Raw genomic sequence first — 24,750 nt, forward strand, 5'->3', positions numbered from 1 at the left:
CATGAAGTGCAGACAAGCTTAAAATTAATTGAATGTTGGGGGGGGGGGAATCACTCAGCGACGTATGGGACCCAGCAAGGGTCGGGGCAATGCAAACGTGTCGCCATTCCGTCTACCAGGGCACCACTGGACGCCCAGGAGTACCTTGCTGGACCACTTGGTTGCCTCCCGATGCAAGGCCTGGGCGGCGGCAAGAATGGGCTGGTTAACAAGCTGATTGGGCGGCATTAGGAGCAGCTCAGGCTCGTAATCGTCTTCCATGTCTGAGGGCAAAGTGAACTCAACATCGTCTGCATCCTCATCATCATCCTCCTCTACCTCTGGGGTCACGTCAGGCTTTGCGGGTGACCAGGAGGGTGGAGAAACAGGGACACAGTTAGTAGGAAAAGCAGGAATTGCTCAAGAAAATGTAAAAAAAGAAAGAAAAGTGTATCAACCAAGTTTTATTGTAATGCGCCCAGATTTGATCCCATACTCAGCACACAAAGCAGGAGAAGGGTTATTAAGGAAAGGAAGTCATGGGTGAGGGTGAAAAAAAGGGAAAGGAAAAGGAGGAGAATCAGAAAAACAGGTTAAAAGAAATCCATTCATCCAAGACAGGCTCTGCCCACAGCATCCTGAGATGGGACAATCTAATTTACCCAGCTAGACAAATTTGGCCATGAAATGAACCAAGCAATCTGTAGGGGCAAAGTAAATTCTATATGTACATTCAGAACAAGTTACTCACCAGAGTAAGTCCTGTAGCCTAGAACTCTTCAGTTTTCACAATTCCATGCAGAGGAAGCACATCCAGGTCCAGGTTTTTCTGAGCATTTTGGTGCTTGTAGTCCATAATTCAATTTGTAATGTGATAAGCAGGGCAACAGGTACCAAAATGCAAAACTTATACTGGGTGAGCAACTCACCAAGTAACCTGTGAGCTATGTTACTTTTAGTCTATATATCTGCCCACTAATCTTTCATATTCTTGATTGTTATTGTGGTAATCAAAAGAGTACTTGCAGCATCGGCAAGGATCCTTTTCTCTCAATGTACTAGGATGAGATTCTCAAAGTACTCTACAGACCCTCCAGGATATCGCGATTTCGCGATTTGCCGCGAAATCGGCACTTTAGTAAAAATGCCGCGATTTTTACAGAAGTGCCCGCGAAATCGGCACTTTTGTAGGAATCGCAGCATTTTTACAAAAGCCGCCTATATCCTGAGGGGGTCTGACTTACGTTGTTTATTGGGGCGGGCGGGAAGGACACAGAAGCACGAAAGAATAACTTTCAGGGCTTAATGGGGCATTAGCAGCTCACTGCGACGGGCTTTGAAGTGCCCATCCCGCGTCTGGCTCCCCGCTGGAGACCCTCCCGGTGACTGGGGTGAGGCCCCGCCCTCTCCCCTGGAGCCGAGGGTCGAAAGAAAGGGCGATTTCCAATTTAGTGAATGTCCCTCTGCTCAGCACATCTCTTGAGATGGGTGTTATTTATACCCTGAAAGGGTGGGGGGGGGGGGGGGTAACTCACAGACTCGGCCTTTCACCCGTGCAATGTTAGTAAACATTCCGTAATAGGGGTGGTTATTTTCAGTGCCTGGGAACAGCAGGAGTGCAAAATGAGCATCTTGGTACAAAAAAAGAAGATTAAGTATTGTGAACTCTTATTAATCCATTCCATAAAGGCTGGCCCCACGCTCTCCGCACATCTGGTCTGGGGCGTTGCTTTGCGCGAAGCCTGGCAGCATATCCTGGGCCGTGCGCTCCGGGTGTGAGAATGGGCAGAGTGTGCCCACCCTGGAGGCGAGTCTTGGCCTCTGCCCTAGAGAGGCCAGAGGCTCACGAGAAACTGCGAGGGCAAACGTGGCTCCATGTTTCCAGGCAAGCCAAAACACGGAAAACTCCGAATTTCATCGGAAACGGACCGGAAGGAAAGTTATGACACCCGAGCCCATCCGTGCGCCTGTAAAGATGTGCGACGTGTCGCGGCCATAAAGTATTTTTGCTTTGTAGCACCTCGAGTACTGTACTCCAAGGCGCCCGGTTTGACGAGCGCGGGCACGTGAGGGTGGGTACCTACACATAAATATTGATGGCATGCCCATGTAGACGGGGGCACTCGAGCCTTATGCGGGCCTCAAGCTGTAGGAAAAGGGAAATACTTAAACCCACAATCAAGAGTGTTTCTATGGAGGAATGCTTATATTAGTATACATACATAGCTTCATGTTGTTAAATAACTAAATAAACCAAGATATCTGTGTTTGTTGTAGGAAAAATGGCCAAATAAAATGCCGCAAAATTGCTGCTAAATTTCCATATTTGTGCCGCTAAATTTCCATTTTTGTGCCGTTAAATTTACTAATCCATGCCGCTATATCCTGGGGGGTCTCTCTAGTAGACTGCTTGTTGGGTGCTAAGTCTGTTGTATCCCGAGCAATAGAGGTCCAATATATTCAGAAAAGTTTTAAAAAAAAAGTGCGTCCACAAGTAAACTTTTTCTTCTCCTTTTATTTCTTAAAACAGCATTCAATTGGATCCTAGCCAAAACGTGTATCGTTTTTGAGCGGAATACGCCATCGACTTCATCAGGGTAATTTTATCTAAAGGTGTTTCCATAAGTCAAAGGTCAGTAACAACACTGTATAATATGGTGTCTCATACAGGGTTCCAAGGAGAAGTCAATACATTTAAAGTGATACGGTTCAATGTAGTAACATCAAACATCCAATGAAATTCTGTACAACGTTTGTTCACAGAGTGTCTCCTCATGTCAAGGGATTGACCTCACAATCCTGAGATCCGTATTGAGTTGAAAACGTAGCGAGCTCCGAAAAAGCGGGTGGGTGTTATCATGGGGAAGACTAAATGGCTGAGTGCAGGGGTCACTAAGATGAGTACCTGAACTAACTCTAACCACCTCATCCTGTATCTTTTAAATGGCTGAGAAGAGATGCATTCATTCATATTGTGAGAGGCTGGCAGACACAATAGCCCTTAATAGCTCCAAGTCCATAGGTATTCGAAATGCCAGCACAGAGAACCATAGATTTTATGCAGAAAAAACAGCAGGGACTGCAGACAAATTCAAACCACTCCAATGGGAAGTGGGAATACCACATCGGTATTTGCACACCTGAAGTATCAATAACATATGTATCTGTAAATATCTGCTCAAAGTGAAGGCCATTAGGAGAGTGTCCCTGAGAAATGGAGAACAATATTAGGGAATCATTTATTCTGCCTCTGAGTGAACTACCCTCCCCCCTTGAATCACCCCAAAGCGTTCTTTATTTTGAGGTTTCCTCTGGAACATATTATTCCTGACTTAGATGGACACTCGTGCACTGGAGATTACAAGCCAACTGTAATAAGTATATTCACTAGAAAGCAACTACAGTGCTGCATGCTTCTTCATCGCAATGTCCAGAGATTTTGCCCAAATAGGAACATGGGTTTTCCTCCATGTGTATTTTACATTGGATCAGAGTATGGTGTTATCTTTATGTGTACACTGCCATTCAGATGGCAGTAACTGAGCCAGCTCTGTGACAGACAGAAGCACAAAGCTATCTTCTTAAGTACATTGCCTCCAAATTGGATTTCTCATTTGTTACATTTTAAACAATTCAAGAAGCGTTCTTCACCCTACTTTCTTCATCAGCTGAAAATGACACTTCTATTTATTCTATCCATTCTATTCTGCCTATCTCGTCTTCCAGAAATATTAGGAGCTATGTGTAACTCTTCCTTTTACTTTATTCAGCACATTCTTTCAGGTTATCACATTTGATGTTTTAATTATATCACATCAGACCAATATGCTCAATAATGACCTTTAAAGTTACAAAACCTTTAATCCAACTTCTGTTTTTAATTTCATGTGTTTTTTACCATCTCAATTCATGAGTCACCCCCTTTCCCCCCAAAACAAACAGTCTTGTCTCAGTTTGGAGCATACAGTTTCCAAGTAGGAAAAAAAATCTTACAGCTCGAACCATACATAATTTTCTCACTTCTTAAGGCAAAGCGGTCTCTAAAGGTATTATATCAACCTCAGACGAGGAGTAGATGTTTTGGTAAGATCTGCATAATTCTAAAGTGCTGCCTAAGGAAGATTAGGCAACAACAATCAGGCGGTGTATTCATAAAATGATCAGAATGGACTAAAGGTCAAGCAGGTAACAAAAACCTACTAGACCTCAGGAGGAAAAGTACCATGGTGAGGAGCAAGCAAACAGGTGAGAAGGATGAGAAAAAGGAATTTGTGTGCATGCTGGGCTGGTAAGGGAACATGAGATCAAGTCAAATGCCATCACTCACATTGCAAGGTAGCCAATAGCTCGAGTGGGCTAATCCACTTCTCTCTGCTGTGGGGTGCGGAAGTGTCATGTGAATGACAGTTGAGTAGACTAAAGGATGAAATGTGTGTATATATATATATATATATATATATATATATATATATATATATATATATATATATATATATATATATAAATAAATAATCGAAGCGGACTGTGTTGATGTGGCATATTTACACTCTGCAATTTATGACATGTCTATACTGCTGTCCATCCAGTGCAACGAGTATTTGAAGACTCTCCACACAGACTGAAACGTGAGGAGAGAAAGTCTGGTTAGGTGATCTACCTTACCACCAGCACTGAGGAGCGACACTTTGACAGACTTAAGTCGACTTATAGAGGAGGTCCGTGAACTATATTTCCTTCAAAAGCATCTACTTTCTTTGCCTTGAAAAAGTCTCTGTGAGACGAAACACGTGTTGGCGGTGTGAGCTGTGAAGTTTTTTATATGCTTATGGATTTACACTAAAGATTTGGAAGAATACGTTTTGGCTTGGATCTCTGAAATTTGGAGTTTATGGAAAACATTGGACATTAACTATTTATGATTGTGGATGAACATAGGATACATTACGTGGTTTTGATACTTTTTGATAATCTTTCTAGGATGTTCTAGATCAAACAATAACTGGACAATAGGGGGAGTGCTGTGTGGCCTGCTCTCATTTTTTCTCTGATATTAGGCACATTGTGCCAGTTGACACTCCTGGTGGTGGGTGTGCATCAGGCCACAGAAGCACCCTTTTGAGGCGGACTAATATTGGTTTGTGATGTGTACTTCACGTCTAAAACTTTCTATGTGAGAATTGGTATTTATTATGTGCGGACGTTGTCCCTCTTAGTAGGGGTCCGGAACACTACCACCAATTCCTTTTGTGAGTAATATATTTATATTTGGTGTCTATGAATTGTTTTGACTTGCGACTGGGCACTCGGGTAAACAAAGTATCAAGACTGTTTGTCGAAACACATGCATGGACTGAAGATGGACTGTGCCATTCTGTTTTGTTTTTGACAATAAAACAGTGTTAAAACCCCAGACCGGTCTAATGGTAAGGCTTAAACTTCACAACATCTTACAAGAGAACTCCCTCAGCTCTAAGTATGAATGCACTCTCAGAGAAACCGGAAACAAAGCTAATTTTGACACTTTCATGGCACAGAAACAAGCGGTGGTATCAGAGTAGCTCTTCTTTTTAGAAGATTTCAATTTCAATTAATATCTCAGTTCTATGTCAGAATAATGTAAGCAAAAATATCATCCGACAGGAATACTGTGTTCCAAATATTTATAATAATATCGTCCTTAGATTTTCAATTACTCCTCCAATGAAGTGATATTTTTGTATCTACGACATAATACTTCTGTCAGACAAGCTTTGAAATCTGAACACACTTGAGAAGATGATATATTCCAAAGGCCTAGTAGCTGAAAAATAACAAACAAATTGCCTATCCCTATGCCCGTCTTTAACTACAGGAACACCTTCACATTAGGAGTTTTCTGTGAAAAAACAAACACATTTCCTTTTTGTTCTCTTTTTTGTAAAACAAAAGGGCTTAACTTGGTTCCAACACTGTGACTGAGGTTCATATTTCTATGTAGCTGCTGAAATGCAGCTCATCGCTTTAGGTTAAGTATAAAGAAGGAGTAGTTTCTGTCCTGTAACTCCAGTTCTGTAGTAGGGGTATCTCTGTTATAGTCATAATCTAGTGAATAGTCCCGCCTATGTGCGTGGACCCCGGAGCAATCAAAAATAATCTCTTACAGTGTCAAAAAATGCAGAAATGCATAGACACTTAAGAGAGAATTTAAAGACAGATAATGCAGCCTAAAAAGGCTACACTGTCCAGTACTTCAACTAGAAATTCCACCATAAAATCCACAAAAACAGCAAAGCCTGTACAGATTTCCCTTGCTTCACCAGCAAGATCCCTCAGGAATGATAGAGAGGAGAACCTGGACAGACAAGCCCCATAGGCTGCCATTATGTGGCTTAAACAGGATACTGTGCCTTTAAGGAAACCTTCCAGAAGCTTCTCCCAGTATCCCAGAATGCATAGCAGGTCCAACTTACTGTCAGTTCTTTTTGAAGGCGTAAAAAACGCCAGACCTGTAGCATTGTTTACATGAAGAATTCTCCACCGGGGAGGCGGGAGGGCGCTTATGACTATAACAGAGATACCCCTACTACAGAACTGGAGTTACAGGACAGAAACTACTCCTTCTGTAGTAGGGGATATCTGTGTATAGTCATAATCTAGTGAATAGAATGGCAAGCCCATCCCCACACCAAAGCGGCGGTGGAGAAACAGAAACAACCACTATAGTGCGAATAAATTCCGCAGCGAAGCCTGCCCAACCTGAGCGTCTGCCCTGGCATCAGTGTCCAGGCAATAATGCTTAGCAAAGGTATCAACCGACTTCCAAGTGGCCGCCTTGCAGATCTCTGCAATCGGAACATTACGGAGTAAAGCCGTTGTGGCAGCTTTACCCCTGGTGGAATGAGCCTTAGGCTTACCCCCTAAGGTCTTATTAGCTTTTTGGTAACACAGCTGTATGCAGGACACAATCCACCTGGAGATGGACTGCTTAGAGGTAGCAAAACCCGTCCAGACAGATCCATAATTGACAAATAATTGGTCTGACCTACGCATATCCTTGGTCTTATCCAGATAAAATTTCAACACCCTCCTGACATCCAGGGAATGTAAAGACCTTTCCGCTGGAGATGAAGGATTCTGAAAAAACGTAGGTAAAGTTATAGTCTGGTTGATATGAAAATCAGAAATAACCTTGGGAAGAAATTTAGGGTGAGTACGCATAACAACCTTAGCAGCATGAAATACAGTATAAGGTTCTTGGCAACACAACGCCTGAATTTCACTCACCCTGCGGGCCGATGTGATGGCCACGAGGAACGCCGCCTTCCAGGACAGGTGCTGCAACGAAGCCTTATGAATAGGCTCAAAAGGCTCCTTCATCAATCTGGACAGCACCACATTCAAATCCCATGAAGGCGAAGGAAGCCTGACAGGAGGGAATACTTTCTTCAAGCCTTCCAAGAAATCCTTGACCACAGGGATCTGGAAGAAGGAAGTCTGTGAAGGGCATTTCCTGTAGGCAGTCAAGGCAGCGAGATGCACCTTAATGGAATGAACGTTAAGGCCAGACTGCGCCAAATGTAGAAGATAAGGAAGGATGACGTCTTCCTTGCATGTCGTAGGGTCATAGTTCTTAGACTTGCACCAGATACAGAACCTCTTCCACTTGTAAGCATAGGAAGTCCTAGTGGAAGGTCGCTTAGTCTCAGGAGCCATGCCGCCAAACTCAAAGAGGAGAGGTTCGGGTGCAACATCTGCCCCCCGAACTTCGTGAGAAGGTCCGGCCTGCACGGCAGCCGTATGTGCGGAAGGAGAGACCGGTGTAGAAGGTCCGTGAACCACCACTGCCTGGTCCATTCCGGGGCAATCAGGATCATCCGCGCCCTGGATTGGGACAGCTTGATCAGCACCGCTGGAATCAGGGGAATGGGTGGAAAAGCGTACACAAAGCTGTTCGACCAGTTGATCCAGAGTGCATTCCCCAGCGTCCCTTGCTGGTAGTACCTGGAGGCGAAGTCTCGGCATTTGCTGTTTTCGGCGGTGGCGAACAGATCTACGTCTGGAGTCCCCCACCTTTCGAAGACTTCCCCTAGCACGTCGTCGTTTATGACCCATTCGTGGTTTTCCTGAATCAGTCTGCTCAGTGTGTCTGCCTGAACATTCTGCACACCTGGCAGATGGGTGGCCGTTATCGTCAATCCTCTTGCCAGAAGCCAATGCCAGATCGTCTGCGCCTCCCGAGACAGGGTGCACGATCTCGACCCCCCTTGCTTGTTGAGGTAATACATCGTGGTAGTGTTGTCCGTCTGTACAAGCAGAGAGTTGGTCCGGAAGGACGGATGAAAGGCCTTCAGCGCCAAGTGAACAGCCCTGAGTTCCAGGAAATTGATGTGATAAGTGCACTCCATCGGAGACCACGCACCTTGAATCTGTAAGTCTCCCGAATGCGCTCCCCAGCCGTGGAGAGAAGCATCCGTCACGATCGTCTGAGCAGGAATGTCCTTGTGGAAGGGAACCCCTCTGAGGAGATTCTCCGCTGAACATCACCACTTCAGAGACTGAAGAGCATGCAGAGGCAGTCGTATCTTGTCGTCCCAAGATCCTCTCCTCTGGTCCCACTGGTCCTCCAAGCACTCCTGCAGAGGTCTCATGTGAAGTCTTGCATGGGGAGTGAGGAAGATACAAGAGGCCATCGACCCCAGTAGAGAAGACACCGTCCTCACTGTTGTAGATGGAGCGGTCATAAGAGCCTGAGCCTTCCGAAGGATCGATCGTCGTCGCTCCTCCGAAGGAGACACGCTTGCTGACAGCGTATCGATTGATGCTCCCAAGTACTGTATGCACTGGACCGGAGTCGGGACAGACTTGGACATGTTGATGTGCAACCCCAGCTTGTTCAAGAGAACGCACGTCTTCTGGAAGTGCGCTTGAGCTTCCGAGAAGGAGGAGGCCTTGATCAACCAATCGTCCAGGTACGGGTAGACAAACACCTTGTTCTTCCGCAGGTGTGCGGCCACCACCGCCATGCACTTCGAGAATGTTCTGGGTGCGGACTTCAGTCCGAACGGCAACACTGTGTATTGATAGTGATTGGCGCCGACTTGGAATCGCAGGAACTTCCGGTGTTTGTGTGCAATGGGCACATGGAAGTAAGCATCCTGTAGGTCTATGGCACACAGCCAGTCTCCCCGTTGCAGCTGAGGATAAATCTGATGCAACGACAGCATGCGGAACTTTTCTCTGCGAATCCACTTGTTTGCCTGTCGCAAATCCAGAATGGGCCTGAACTCGTTCTTGTCCTTTTTTCGGACCAGAAACAATCGGGAGTACAGACCGCTTCCTCTCTGAGACAGAGGCACGTCTTCTATGGCCCTTTTCCTCAAGAGGACGTTGGCCTCCGCCTGGAGCTCGCGCAGTTGATACTGTGAGCTGACCGGAAGGATCGATGGAGGCGGGCCGGTGAACTGAAGACTGTATCCATTGCAAACAATATTCAGCACCCACTTGTCCTGAGTCATTTTTCTCCACTCTGCCAGAAAAGATTGAATGCTTCCCCCCACCGGAGCGGTTAACGGACGAGGGGGAAGTAACAGCTCAGGGACGAGACCCTGCTGCGCCCTTGTTCGAGGTAGAGGGTTGCTGGCCTCCCCTACCCTTCTGGCACTTTTGGAAGGGCCTGCGGTACTGCTGCTGCTGCTGACCCGCAGCTTGTCCTCGGCCTCTGCCCTGCGCCCCGAACCTCCTCTGGAACGGGCGGTAGCTCTTCTTGTCCTTGGGCTTCTCCAAGCCCACCGCCGTCAAGGTCTCCGCCTCTGCCTTCATGCGGGCCATTTCATCGTCCGCGTGCTTCCCGAAGAGGGTCTCCCCCGAGAAGGGCAGATTAGCAACTCTCTGCTGGGCCTCCGGCTTGAGGGACGTCAGTCGAAGCCAGGCATGGCGTCTCTGGTTAATTCCATGCCAGCAACGAGGCATCAGCAGCCGCGCTGATGACTTGATTGGAGACCAGCATCCCTTCCTTCAGGATTTCCAGGAAATCCTCCCTCCGATCCTTCGGAAGGAGATCCGCAAACTGCTGTAGGGACTCCCACAGTGCCCGATCATAACGCCCCAGCAGGGCCGTGTCGCTAGCGGCCTTCATGGACGTAGAGGCCGTCCCACAGGCCTTTCTCCCATTGGAGTCGATCCACCGACTTTCCTTATCCGGAGGAACAGTAGAAGACGGGGAGGTCGAGTGCTGCTTCCTGGCTGCCGTCACAATCACGGAGTCTGGCACCGGGTCAGTTCTCAGAAACGCCGGGTCCGAGTCCGGAGCCCTGTACTTCTTAAGAAGGCGGGACGGAGCGGCCCTCGTAGTTGCAGGCGTAAGGAACAGTTCCTTCGCTGGTTCCACCAAACCTGGCACGAGCGGCAGAAGAGGGCGGGACAGGTGCTTCTTGTGAAGCGTCTCAAAGATCACGGACGTCGTAGGTGTTGGAGCCGTCACCGTGATCCCGAGCTTCGCCGCCCCCCTCAAGAGCACGTCCTGAAAGGTACTGATATCATCCACTGGGGACACCCTTGTCCCTGGTGAGTCCGACAATGTTGGGGAGAAAGATCTGGTCCCGGAGGAATCCGTGCGGGAACGTGACTCTCGCCTCCTGTGGCGCCGCCTCGATCTCGTAGAGGATCGGTGCCGACTGCGTCCTCTCCCTCTACGCCTGGAGCGGGATCGCGATCTCCTGGGCTTAGGCCGCCCTGCTGGAGCCACCGGGGCAGGAGACTTAGGCTTGGGTGGCGCCCCCGGCCGAGGGGTCCCTTTAGGAGGAGTAGGGAACCTCGGCAACGAATAGGTCCTCGGAGGAACTGGAGGAGGATTCTCCAACAGAGGAGCTTGAGGAGGTGGAAGAGGTGGCAGTGGAGGTGGAGTAGGGGACCGTGGACGAGGCCCCCTTGGTAGGGGAGAAGGAGGAGTAACCGACTTAGGCTTAGTAGGGATGAACACAGCAGAGTGCGCTGAAGCCGGTGAAACTCCCCCCTCACTAGGATGGGACCTAGGAGAGTCATCCACAGCCTCCTGACGCTTTCCAGAGCGACTCCTGGTGTCAGCGCTCCTTCCGCGCCTCTTGGGAGTCGGAGAACGGCGAGCGCCGTTTCCTCGGGGTTGAGTCACTCTTCCTCGACGTCGAGCGAGACAACCTCGACGTCGAACGTCTCCTTCGTCTCGACGTCGAACGTCCGTGCCTCGACGTCGACCTTCTGCGCCGTCGATGCGTCGACGGCGATCTTCTGTGCCTCGACGGCGACCTTCTGTGCCTCGACTGCGACCTTCTGTGCCTCGACGGCGACCTTCTGTGCCTCGACGCCGATCGCCTCCTCTTCGCCGACGGCGGCCGGCGGTGTCGTCTCGACGACGAGCGCCGACGCCGGGCCCCACGGCTGCGATCACTCGACGTCGACACCGACGTCGACGAAGATGCCACCGGAGACTTCGACGGCGGCCTGTCCACATCCCTCGACGTCGACGGTCGACGTCGCCTCGACCCAGAGCTCTGGGGAGAAGGGGAACAGATAGCAGTCATTCCTCTCGACGTCGTGGTAGGAGCCACCGACCCAGGCGGAGATAGATGACGTTTGCTGGACTTCCTGCCCCTGGGGAGCCCCCCAGAGGCCTCAGCATGGGCAGAAGAAGCCCCACCAGACCCACCTTGTGCCTTCTTCCTCTCCTCGAGTCCCTGAAGTCTGATTTTCATCCTGTCCCTCAGGGTCCTGCCAGTGAACCCACGGCAGATTTCACACTCCTCTGGGATGTGGGAAGAAGGAAGGCAGAGGATACAGACCTCATGGGGGTCCGACTTGGCCTTCTTCCTGGAGCACCTCGGACATTTGTCAAATAATGCAGGCATTATAGACAACTAAAGTGTGCAAAAGACCAAGAAGAAGACACCAAAGTACTTTAAAAGTACACAAAATCGAAATTAGTGCAAAAAACACCAACAAAACCCTTGAAAAGGGAGAGCTCAATGCTCCAGGGTCCTGCTTGCAGGAGCCGGAAAAAAGAACTGAAAGTAAGTTGGACCTGCTATGCATTCTGGGATACTGGGAGAAGCTTCTGGAAGGTTTCCTTAAAGGCACAGTATCCTGTTTAAGCCACATAATGGCAGCCTATGGGGCTTGTCTGTCCAGGTTCTCCTCTCTATCATTCCTGAGGGATCTTGCTGGTGAAGCAAGGGAAATCTGTACAGGCTTTGCTGTTTTTGTGGATTTTATGGTGGAATTTCTAGTTGAAGTACTGGACAGTGTAGCCTTTTTAGGCTGCATTATCTGTCTTTAAATTCTCTCTTAAGTGTCTATGCATTTCTGCATTTTTTGACACTGTAAGAGATTATTTTTCATTGCTCCGCGGTCCACGCACATGGGCGGGACTATTCACTAGATTATGACTATACACAGAGATCCCCTACTACAGAAATGTTATTTTCACAGCTCTAGTCGGAGAGGGTCAGAGTAACTCGATTTCATCCCCAACATACAAGCTATTGCCAACAGATAGAGAAGACTTTACTGGTCTCTGGGCCCGTTCAGCATTCTTGTATCCTTTCGTACTGTGGGATTCCCATACCTTTGACTTTTAACCTAGCACTGATGAAGCAGGACAGTGCCCTTTAGACAAAGGTGCAGAAACAACGACTTACTAAGCAGGCAGGAAGATTTCAATAAGCAATGATCCAATGATCAGTTTGTCTTGGGGAGTTCTGCATCTCTTGCCCATCCTGTTGTTTAATTAATTTGTTATGCCCTAGCTGCACATTTCAGGACTGATTCTAATCCTACCAGGGAAAAAGTAGCATCTATTTAGTTTCCCTGTGGTAAGGGGGCACTCTGGAAAAACAGAGGTCATGTTTCAGTGCACAGTACAGTGCACAGCTTATATAAACCACAGCTGCACAGGTTGAGGATGAAGAAAAACCTCACTACAGGACGGCTCCTCTTCCTTTGAACCTCAGGCGTACTGGGTACAGCAGAGATCTCTGTACCATTCTAGACCAAAAATGACAGGACACCACTGGATACAGATTCACAAATGATGCATGCTGAGTGAGGGTGAGTTTCAAGAGTAGATGTTTTCATGTGAATCAATCCTTGAATCCCATGTCAAATGGTGTGTGCCCAATGGCGAAAGAGGGAGAGATATAAAATGTAAAAATTAAACATTTCCCAAAAATATTTTAAAATAAAAGAAGTAAAAACTATATTTAAGAACCAGTAAAGAAGTGCGATCACTTATCTTTAAAAAAAAGTTACCACAGAGATGCTTCCAAATCAATAAGAACCAACAGTGGATGTTAAAGGAGAAGTTGGTGCCTGACTACTGGAGCGATATGCAGTCGTGGCCCTTAAAAAATATCTACCAACAGTATCTCGTCACAATGAATGATACTCCTCTGGGCGAAACCACAAGGATAAACAGAAACATGCACACAATAAATAGATTCTAGCCAACAGTAGTAGGTAGATACCCGCTCCACTAATACACAAGTTCTTTTCTCAGCATCAGCTCACCCTTTCAAAAACTCTCTCTCCATTTAATGCATCATCACATTACTCAAGAGCAGCAATGCACTAACAATTGTGTAGCATAAGATATAAAAGATTATGCTGCTTACAGAACACATAAGGGATCAAGGCTCAACACTCCTCTCCTTGCTCACAGAACAACAACACAGAACAGAACATACCTTCCCACAATGCAACAATCCAAAACAACGCAACTTCATAGCCCTGGAAGGGTGCCATGTGTGGGAAAACCTAAGGAATGCAGGCAGAGCTAAGCCCTTCAAAAACTTCACAACTCCCATTTTGCAGAATGCAAATGTACACACCTGTATACCCAAATCAAAGTCATAGCATAACTCAATGAATGTCACCCTGAAAGACAAGTGGAGAAAGCAATACGTTTTATAGATATTTTTTAAAGTCCTTGAAAGACATTATACCCTCATCCACAGAACGTTATTTTGCAATCCTATCAAGCTTTCATCAACAGTGCAGCCCCAATGGACTTTAAGATGCATTATTCGCTACCAATTTGCCCACAATTCCATTTGGAGAAAGCCCAACTTTCTGCTACTTGGAAAAATAGAAAACATCACCCCATAGAGAAATTCTAATCAAAGAGTAGCACTTAAGATTGCAGCTGTGCTGCATAGCCTCCTGTTTCTAGAAGCATATAGGTCAATTTCCTGCAGCACAGCCTACTCGTCCAGAGGGGCTCAAGAGTTTTATTTTGCTGCACATATCATTTTTTTCTCCGGGGAATTCATGTGTGCCTGTTTTGCTGACCTGACTCCCACTGCCAACCACAGGAGCACATACAATCATTTCCTGATGCAGAGTTTTCACTTTAGGAGGGCATGGCTAGTTCTCCTCCCGAAGAAAACCCATCTTCATTAGTACACTGTTTCCTCTTGCAGCACTGCCCAGTACCCTTGGAAGTAATTGTGTTTTTCAGATGCTTCCAGACCTCCCCCCCCACACCTCCAGGAATCCATAGGTTTATTTTGTGTTGCAGGACTACCCTTTTTACTGTAGGACTATATGCAAGTTTATTTCCTGTTACATAGTTCTAATGCACTTGAAGTGCTTTGGTGTCTTTCCGGCACCACACCATACTCGCAATGCCATTCAAAGCAGTTCACAGGATGTTGCAGAAAGCCCAGTTCCAGGAGGTCACGGCTCTCTTCCCTGCTGAAAGACACAAGGTATTCTGTAAGCCATGCACACCCTCCCACCGTGCTGCAGAGTCCTCCCTGCAAAACAGATGCATGGTGTCCTTTCTAGCTGCACAGCCACCCCTCAAGGAATGTGTTCCTAAACAGATCAGCGTTCCCAATTTCCAGGCGTATTGGTCCATCTACTACTGCACAGGCAGTCACAAGTGCTTGGATACTTGGATATCCCTTACCCCGGTTGCCTCCCCTCCTTGGTCTTCTGGAAAGCGTGGTTTCCACCGGTTACAAAGCCCAACTCCAAAACCCTCCACCCAGTCCAAGAGAGAAAAATGTACAACAGGCTCGCTGGTCAGAAAAGTGTTCGTTGCCATTTCGCACACCAGTAGAAGGGAACAATGCTTTATGACCCCCAGCATACATCCATCCAGGTACAAATATTAGAACATAGGAAACAAAAAGGTTATTGGAAGGGGAAAAAGGTGAATAATAGAAAAGCATAAGGAAGTAGACATATGGACGCAAATTAAAGTGGACTCTTTACTAGGCAGAGGGAGATTAGGAATGCTGTGCACCTCTTAACCTTGAGGCACATGGCTATCCAGATCACAGGACCATGGTGTTAGCAGTCATGCTGTTAATTTGGCATCAATTCCAATAATACTGGTATTGCTGCTGCAGCAGCTAATGAGCCAGAGGAGATCCCCCGAAATGGGAATGGGAGGTCATTTACAGGACTTCTTCAGCATTTACACTAAACACCAAAAGCCTTACCCCCAACTCGGATATTCCCGCTCTAGCTCTATTTGAAGCCTAACCAAGCATCATTCACCATACAAGACTTGTTGAGTGAGGTGCTGCAGGACACAGATGTCAAAAATCACAAACACTTTACCAAAGAAAGGTTAAGAGTATGTCCTTTTTGTAGGTTCTGGTATTAACAGAGACCATGATCTATAAACATTTCTTGTTCCTACAGCCTGAAACTCTGGCTCCAAAGAGATGTTGAATCAATAAGCTACCTAAACACAGTAGCCCCTTTCCTGGTCACAAGGACTTTCAGCAAATTTATTTAGTCTGCGAATAGAACGCTTAGAAAGAAGGAAATGCTCTTGCTTATGTTTTTGCAAAACAGAATGGCTTTACAGCAATACATTCTTTGCTAAACAGGATGCTCTGTAGCAGGTTTATATTTTCACTCTCTTGAAAGTCTCTTTGCTACGTCGTGCAGCAGAAGAGTCCCAGATAGTCCCTTGGAATGGTGCAACGGATACCTTAGAGTATAAATAACAGAACATTCTCGATATCAGACTGGTGAATAGTAATGTATCTTCTTTACTTGAAAGTCTAAATACAAAGAACCGGTTTACTGGCTGATACACCTCAGCAAAGGGAAATATACAGCACTGAAAAGTCAAAGTGGTTTGTCACAAGAATAAAAAGAAAGAGTTCTCCTAGGACACATTATGGAGCTCTCAGAGCGGATGCAGAATTTGAAGAAACAGTGCAGTCCTAATACAAATAATGGATATTTGTCCAACAAATAAAGTCATAAAAAAAGGAGGACGCAGCCAGAATGGCTACATCCCACCATGCAGAATGAAAGATAAACCTTTATATTAGTCGGTTAAGGCTGTGAAGCAGCAACACGAGCTCTGGGCACTGATAGGGTTTTGTTCGATGGTTGAATTTGCTGAGTACTCTTTACCTTGCTAGACCACTTCCTGGCCTCCTCGTGGAGCTGCTGGGCTGCCACCATGATAGGCTGGTTGACAAGTTCCCCAACTTTCAGCTCTGGGAAGTCCTCATCCTTCTCTTCGGGAGGAGGGGGCCTGGGTGGAGGAACCTCTCCCTCGGGTAGTGGTGGTTTGGGCGGAGCAGGCTCATCTGTCAGCTGAACAGGTATAAAAAAACGTTGAAGTCAGAGAAACACACTAGATGGAGGCAACAAGGGACTTGTGTTAATGATGGAGACAGAAGACAATGGTTACAAGCAACACGTCTGCTTGGAGCCATACGAGTCTTACATGAAGCTGCTCAAGATCAGGAGGAGGAGGGAATTCAGGCTCTGGAGGTTGGAAGGTCTCACGGACTCTAGCCACTGCTGCCAAAATCCTGTATCCAGAATCAAGGAAACCTTTCTGCAAATCTAAAAAGATAGAAAAGTGCTTAAACACGCAATACAAACACTCTTCAGCCCCTAAACAAACCACCTCTAATCTCTGCACCAATTCCAGCTGTTGGAGGGTCTACACTACAGTGTTACCGAAACACTGAAGAGCTGTGTTTAACTAGCTAACAAAAGGGTTCAGAAACCTCCAGTGAAAAAACAAACTGAAACAAAAATGATAAACAACCAGAGATCAAGGTAGGATCAAACGTAATATGCAAGTGAACACCCAAACCAAATATAGGTGTTTGGTAGTAGTACTGAATGGCCTGAGAACATTATGGACCGGGAGGCATGATGCACATGCAAAATCAACATAACAGAAAAGAAGCTATAGGTATGTCATTGATGCTAATCAGAATGTACAACTAGACCTCTCTGGGGTGACTGTTCTTACAGAAATAAAAGCATATCAATCTGATCATCTTTTGCTTGTTCCCCATTTTTGTTTAATATCTGTTTATTGAATACAAACAAATAAAAAGCACATGTCGCAGTGAAGGAAAAACATGGGTGAGTAGGCATCACAGGCTCAGCTACACAGTAGGTTTTAAGTTTACTAGGGACTGTGCACTTCGTTTTTTGGCCAGTAGAGGGAGTAGCGTTTTATTCAAATAGCATTTTTAGATTTCAAGTTAGTGAGGCCTTTACCTGCAGAAGTCCAAAGTGTGGATTGAGCCCGTCTGTCTCCTAGGAGATTCTGAACAGGAGAAGCAGCTTCCAACTCACTGGCCAGCAAACCTTGTCTGAGGTCGCTTGGACCTTATATGGTCATCTAGTGGTTGGTACATGTATATACACTGATTGGTGGTTGTATCTGATGTTTCTATTGGATTAGGGTTAGTGTCCTCATTGGTTGGGTATGTGAGTGTTCGGATTGGTTTCTGAGTCTGTGATTCAATCGATGTAGGGTTGGGGCTAGGGCTACGGTTAGGATTTCTATTGGAAGTAGCGACTAGGGTTTCCTGTGTTATTGGGACTAGGGTGGGACTAGGGTTAGACCTTCAACTGGAAGTAGCGATTAGGGCTTCTGATGTGATTGGTTGCTGGACTAGTTGTGGGACTAAGAGCAGGGTTAAGCTTTCTATTGGAAGTAGGGACAAGGGCTTCCTGTGCCATTGGTTGCTTTGACTTGGGTTGGGACTACTGGTAGGGCTAGGGCCTCTATTGGTCGTAGAGATCAGGGTTTTTGAACTGATTGGTTGCTTGGACTAGGGCTAAGATTGGCTGTAAGGTCCTGGTCTCCTATTGGTTCTAGATTTTTAGGGCTAGTGTTGTGATTGGATAGTGTTAGGGCTAGGGTTCCCATTGGCTGACGGGGTCACATGATTAATAGGGCTATAAAAGGCCAGGGTTAAAGCGTCTCAGCCCAGGTGTCGAGGCTAAGGGCGAAGAGGACAAGGGCAGTTGCATGTTCGAGACTGACCAGGGCCAGAAATGCTGCCCAATATACATACCTCCTTTATGTATTTATGTACTTTCAATGCACTTATGGATCTATATATTTATCACTTTCTTCTAATTTAGCCTTTCCAATGCACTACCCTATTTCTCAGCCTATATTTCTCTCAATACATCTTCTAGCCCAACTTTCTGACTCATTTCAAACTTCTTTCTACTACTTTCCAATGCACTACCCCATCTCCCATCCTATACATCTATCAATATATCCTCTACATCCACTCTCTCATTTATCCCAAACCCCAAACCACTACTATGATCCCCAAAATAACCCTTTCTATACTCTCTCCTACTCTACCCCTCCTTGCATCATCTGACACCTCTTTTACTATACCGATCCATCCAAAAAAACCTTTCTAAACTCTTCCCTCTTTTCTATCCCTCCCCAAGCTTTTTCAATCCAAATAACTGACTAACATATACACCACTAAAATTACTTACATATTTCACTATACTAATTCAACACTAATACTGATGGGTTCCAGAGTAGCGTGCTACTTGCGCTTCAAAACCCCATCAGGGGTAGCAAGCGCTATATAAATACAAACCGCTTTCCCTTCACTATCCAACCACCTACCCTTCTCTACCCAAATAACTGAATAACATATCCACTACTCAAATTACTTCATATTTCATTGTACTAATTTTCAACACTAATCCTTTATGGGTTCCAGAGTGGCGTGCTACTCGCCAGAAAAGCGCTTAAACATCCATCAGGGGTAACAAGTGCTATATGAATGTAAACCTTTCTTCCCCTTTTATCCCTCCGCTATCCTTATCACTCCAAATAACTGACTAATATCCACCACTGAAATTACTTTCATATTTCACCATATTAATTCACCACTAATCCTCAATGGGCTTCCTGAAAAGCGTGCTTCAACACCCCATCATGGGTAACAAGTGCTATATACATACAAACCTTTTTTCCTCCTCAATCCTTCTGCTATCATTCCGAAACCAAATAACTGACTAACCGATTTACCACTTAAAATGTACTTGCATGTTTCACTATACTAATTCAACACTAATCCTCTATGGGTCCCAGAGTAGCGTGATACTCGCCGAAAAAGCGCTTCAACGCCTCGTCAGGGGTAGTAAGCGCTATATAAATGCAATTACAATACATTACAATACATGGGGCCCTCCCAACTCACAATCGGCAGCTCCAAAAAGAAAACCTCCACCTGGACCAAGGGAGGGGCTACGAGAGGAACAAGAAGGCAGCAGCCAAACCAGGGTTCGATCGTCCAGTAGAAGGATGACATAGCACCTCAGCTAGAGAGGTGTTCTCCATTTTTAAGTACACCTAAAAATGTACCTTTTCCCTCACTCCAACTAAAGACACCAGACATACACACCAGATTGTGGAACCATAGACTTCATTCTTCTTCAGGCTGGTTAAACATTCTGCACCTTACATTAGAAGCTGAAGTCACAAAGGCTTTTTTGAAAACCACAAACGACATCCTCAAAATGCTTGAGGATACAGTATCAAACTCTGGTGAGGAATGAGCAGCTTGTGCTGAAAATCTGTAAATACTTACTTGGATCAGAAATATTCCCTGCCACAGCTTTGGCGTCCATCACCATGGGAGAGATGGTCTTGCTTAGCTCGTCAGATGCATTTTTCACAGCTTCACGGAATTTGGGGTCCTCTGAATTCTCCACCTCTCTTTTGGCCACCAGGAGGATGCGGTTGGCACGCCGGGCAATGCTGGTGGCACCTGCCACCAGCATCTGGGGCTGCACATTTGCCATGGCCACCTTGCATTTGTCAATATCCTTCTTGATGGCCTCCTCAGATGCATCCAACAAAGACTTGGTATCAATTGCTTCATCCACAAGCCCTAGGTTGAGAAGTAAAAGAACACAGACTAAGAACAGTATTCATTGCAAGAGAATCCCAAACTGCATCAATGCAAGTCATAACACCTCTGTAGGGAGATTCATAGATTATTTATATACATGAAAGTTATTGATGCCAATATCACATGGTCATGTTTAGAAGAATGGGTGAGAAGAACTCATGGCTTGGGAGGGCAGGAGGGAAGGATTTGGAGTAAGATTTAGAGGGGGTGTAAAAAAGCAACCAAGCCTCACGGGCCAAGAAGACTCCCAAGCAGCAGCTTCGGTAAGCCCACAAATACAGCCAGGAAAGAGAGCCAAGTAGATTTACACAGGGGCCACACCAAGAAACAGGAGAAAAAAAAGAAAAAAAAACAGCCTCTGTAGGGAGTGCTGGGACGAATTGTAATCAGTAAAACAGTGGTGACTTGCTCTTTTAGATTTTACTGGCCTGCCATATGATTCCTGCTCAGTCAATTCAACAATCTGAACAGTCAGTGAAATTAACATACGACAACAGAATATCTGCAAAACTGCAAAGGGGTTGGGCTACTCAAATTGTAACTAAAGCTGTAGCTGAGGTAGCTAATTATCCCTAATACAAGGAAGTGGTGTGGCTGATGGTTAACGGAAGCTGAATGTCAATCCAGTGACACAGTTTGTTTTTCCTGACATTGCTGGTGGGGAGCGTGTATGTAAGTGTGTGCATGCAACAGCAAACCGAGCATCGGTGAAGGGTGTCCCTGAAGGACACAGTTTGATGTCAGCCAGCACAGGATGGCGATTTTCCTGCTAGTTGTTCTGTGTGGATGTGACAACTTCTATATCCTTTGCTCACTGACAACAATCCATACATGGAAACTGTAGTTCTCTGCTTGTGCTACCCTGCCACCCCAGTTTCCTTCCAGTGAAGCTTCACCTCAGCTTCCCGCTGCCTTTGACGTGCTGGGAATTTCTCACCTACCAGGGAAACCTGGCTTGCAAGAACCTCCTTGGCCTATCCATGCTAGCCCAAAATCCCAGACAGAGATTATAAAGCCCAAAAAAGACACATTCTGAATTAAGTAGTGCTTGAATTTTGAATGACAAGTAAACTTTGTGAAGCTAGCCTCCAAGGAGCCCTTACTGAGCTTTACCCACCTTGGCTGCTTCCTTAGCCAGAGTTCATCATGCAAGGGGAAATCCTAAAAAAGCTACAGGTGTTCTCTGCTACAGTAGGTAGATGTCTGTTCCTGCCTAAAAGTAAATGCCCAGCTTGCACCTCATTTTTTCCCTATATGGCCCAGCTGCACATATATTGTATATATGCAATGTGTTAAAGGATGTGTGCAAATGTGCAATTTTAGGTAACAAATAATGAGCGTGAATTAGCAATACTATGATAAATAATAGTCATAACCACTGTATTAATGATGTAGCATTTGAAACAAAATGAATAGAAATATTTAGAAGTATGATTAATTATATAGTTTAAGTATGCCACATTTTCGTGAAGGCACCCTTTTAATAAAATGGATGCAGTTTCTAGTGATCTTAGTCTTGCTACTGCTTATTACCCCTCCCAATCAATGACCCCATGCAAGGCTTCTCTCCCCACATAGCACAGTGCAGTGTGATGGAATTGTCTGACTCTTTAGAGTGTATATATTGTGAATGAAGCTTTCCATTATGTTCCTGATGTAACTTTTCTTGGAAGGAAATTTCCACGGGGGGAGCAGATACTGGTTTGCAAGAGAATGTCTCATATTTTTTACATTACAGGATTTCTGTTGCGGTGGAAGATAATGGAAGATTTTTGACTTTTCTTAGAAGTGGAATAGTGCTATAGACTTATTTGTGATGATCCATTTTCTGATCTGTCTAAAGTGAACTTTCGCTAATAACACTATGCTGAATCTGCAGTTTTTCTCATTGTTTATGCGTAAAAATTGTGTAAAAGTACACCTGTTTTTATGTGGGGCAGGGTGACTTTTACTTTTCCACACGGAACTCTGTTCGTTTGGGCTTTATTTTTCCCATAGAACTCTGCTCAAATGGGCGAGACATTAAATGTCCTCACAACCTTGTAATTTTTCCTTTAAAAATACTGTTAGCGTTCTTTATTTGTACCGGACCGTTCTGATTTCTGACTTTGCACTTCTGTATCTGAGCCTTCATGGCAAGCATGGATTTATTTGTAACACCTATCTTAATTTGTAATAAAACTCTTCAACTTCTCGCTGATCTAGTACTCAGTTCTTGAGCAGTCCCAGTCATTACTTACTCTATTTTGGATTTTGCTCTATTTATTGGGATGAATGTCATGTTATGTTATTTATACTTGATATAGAGCACAAATCACCAGATAGCCATCTCGGCGCTGCGGTATTGAGCAGATAGTATTTGCCACCGGAGGTCACTTTAGAAGAGGTATGCTTTCAATGATTTCCTGAATTGGCTGTGGTTCGGACAGGTGCAACGGAAGCCCATTCCAATTGACAGGGGCCAGGTAAGAGAAAGATCTCACCCCACATCTAGCCCAACAGATGCAGGGGAACGCACAATAGGACCTTATCCTTTGATCGTAGACTTCTGGTGGGAGCATAGGCTTTCACTCTCTGTTGAAGATACCTAGGACCTGCTCCTTGTGAGGCCTTATAAATGAGACAGCCTATCTTGAACATGCTCCTTTTCCGGACTGGTAGCCAATGCAGTGTTCTAAATAGAGGAGCCAACTGGGTACCTGGAGGAAGATCTAGAATAAGGTTAGCTGCCATGTTTTGCGCTACCTGTAGTTTTTTTAATCAAAGTCTCATTTGCTGTTGCCAGTAGTGAATTCCCATAGTCTAGCCTACTAACTACCAGGGCTTAGACTAAAGTTCTTCTGACCGAAGTCGGAAGATAAGGATATATTAAGCGTAGAAGGGGTAGCCAATGTGTGATCTTTCATGGAAAGAGTCTAGTCTATTTTTATGACTAGTTTCTTCACTGATTGCTTAGACGAAGGAGCCAATCCTAGCTGAGAGGGCCACCATCCACAAGACCACAGAGAGGTAGCTTTGCCAAACAGCAGGATAGCAGTCTTATCTGTATTCAATTGTAAACAATTGTCGGTCATCCAACACAAAATGGCTAGCACTCCCTTAGCAAAGCGAACTTTGGTTATATCCAAGTTTGCATCAAAAGTGAAGGTCCGCTGAGTATTGTCAGCGCGAGATATAATTTTAAAGCCAAAAGGCTCGACAATCTTGGCCAAGGGTGCCATATAGATATTAAACAGTGTGGGGCTGAAACATGAGCCCTGTGGTACCCCTTTGTCTATGAATCTTACAAGAGGTGTAAGGGCAAAGAGTAATAGTTTGGAATCGGTCATCCAATAAGTTGGATAACCATCTAAGGGCAGTTTCTTGAATGCCTACCTCATAAAGTCTTCCTCAGCCTAGCATAGGAGATCATATCAAACGCTGCAAAAAAGATACAGCAGCACAAGCATAGTAGGGGTTCCTCCATCCAGTAAATTTCAGAGAGCCTGTGACTGCCAAAAGGGGTGTCTTTGTACTATGTCCTGGTCTGAAACCGAACTGTGAAGAGTCCATCAGACAATTTTTCAAGATAAGCTGTTGATTATTTATTAGACCTTCTAGCAGTTTGCCTAAGAGTGGTACAGAGATATCGGATGGTAATTTGCTAGGATGCTTAAAATACAGATTCGCTATCTTTAAGATCGGTAGGACATGCGCAGCTTTCTAGTCAGAGGGGATTTCCACGAGAGAATTAAATAGGTCATGAATAGACGGCCCATGGTATTTGGATAGTAAAGCCATGGCTCTACGTGGGCAGGTGTCAAGAGGGAAACCTGATTTAGCCCTCCTTGAGACCTCTGGACCTCCTCCAGAGAAAATGGCTCAAACCAAACTAGAGCGGGGTCATTGCTCCTTCCATACTTATCGTGTTACAAAATATAAACGGCTTGCTCATAGTAAGGTTGTTGACATTTAAATAGATGTGAGATTTTCTCTTGAGAAAAACGTAGCAAGAGAGTCAGACGATAGATTATGCGATACTAAAAAGGTCTGCTTACCTGAGGGTTTCTAAACTTCCAAACAATCTTAAGAAGTGCTTTAGGTTCATTGCCTGCTTGTTCAATTTGATGGGTGAAAAAAAAACTTGCATGCAGCTCAAATATTAGAATGGTATCTAGCCAGGGCAAATTTATAAAAATCCTTGTCCTGTGGATTTTTAGTTTCACACCATTTCCTATCAAGATTTTTACAGGCCAATTTTTCCATTTTAAGCTCTGTCGTATACCAAGGAACAGAAGCACGTAGATTAAAAGAGCACATCTTTTTTAGAGGTAATGTTTTGTCCAAAGCTTCTGTGAGGGCTGTTTTAAGATTGCCCAACAAGGCACTGACATTGGAACTGCTTGAATGAGCATCAAGGTGAAATGAAATGCTAGTTAAGGAGTCCATGGAGAATGTGTGCCAGGGTCTTTGCAGCGTATTCTCCAACCCTCTTTATTTTTCAGTAAGTTAGTTTTATGTGAGGATTGAATTTGGATAGGTATTCTATAATGATCAGTGCAAATTAAAGGCCTCAGTTAATCACAAGAAACAGCCTCACTATTAGTAA

The 24,750-nt window shown here is 45.3% G+C and overlaps 1 protein-coding gene across 4 annotated transcripts in view; it reads right to left on the bottom strand.

Annotated features, from left to right (window-relative positions):
• The window catches only part of VCL (vinculin), a 342,221-nt gene that overhangs the window by 112,414 nt on the left and 205,057 nt on the right, over positions 1-24,750 (bottom strand). For 2 of the 4 annotated variants that reach the window (XM_086921831.1, XM_086921830.1), the window contains 4 exons: positions 19,839-20,141; positions 16,688-16,809; positions 16,369-16,554; positions 145-336 (listed from right to left, as the gene is read on the bottom strand). In XM_086921831.1, coding sequence (XP_086777957.1) covers positions 145-336; positions 16,369-16,554; positions 16,688-16,809; positions 19,839-20,141 — 803 coding nt within the window. The remainder of the gene's footprint in view (positions 1-144; positions 337-16,368; positions 16,555-16,687; positions 16,810-19,838; positions 20,142-24,750) is intronic. The other 2 variants (XM_086921833.1, XM_086921832.1) reach the window with 1 other exon arrangement.

This window comes from Lissotriton vulgaris, chromosome 5 (genome assembly GCF_964263255.1).
Source record: "Lissotriton vulgaris chromosome 5, aLisVul1.2, whole genome shotgun sequence".
NCBI lineage: Eukaryota > Metazoa > Chordata > Amphibia > Caudata > Salamandridae > Lissotriton > Lissotriton vulgaris.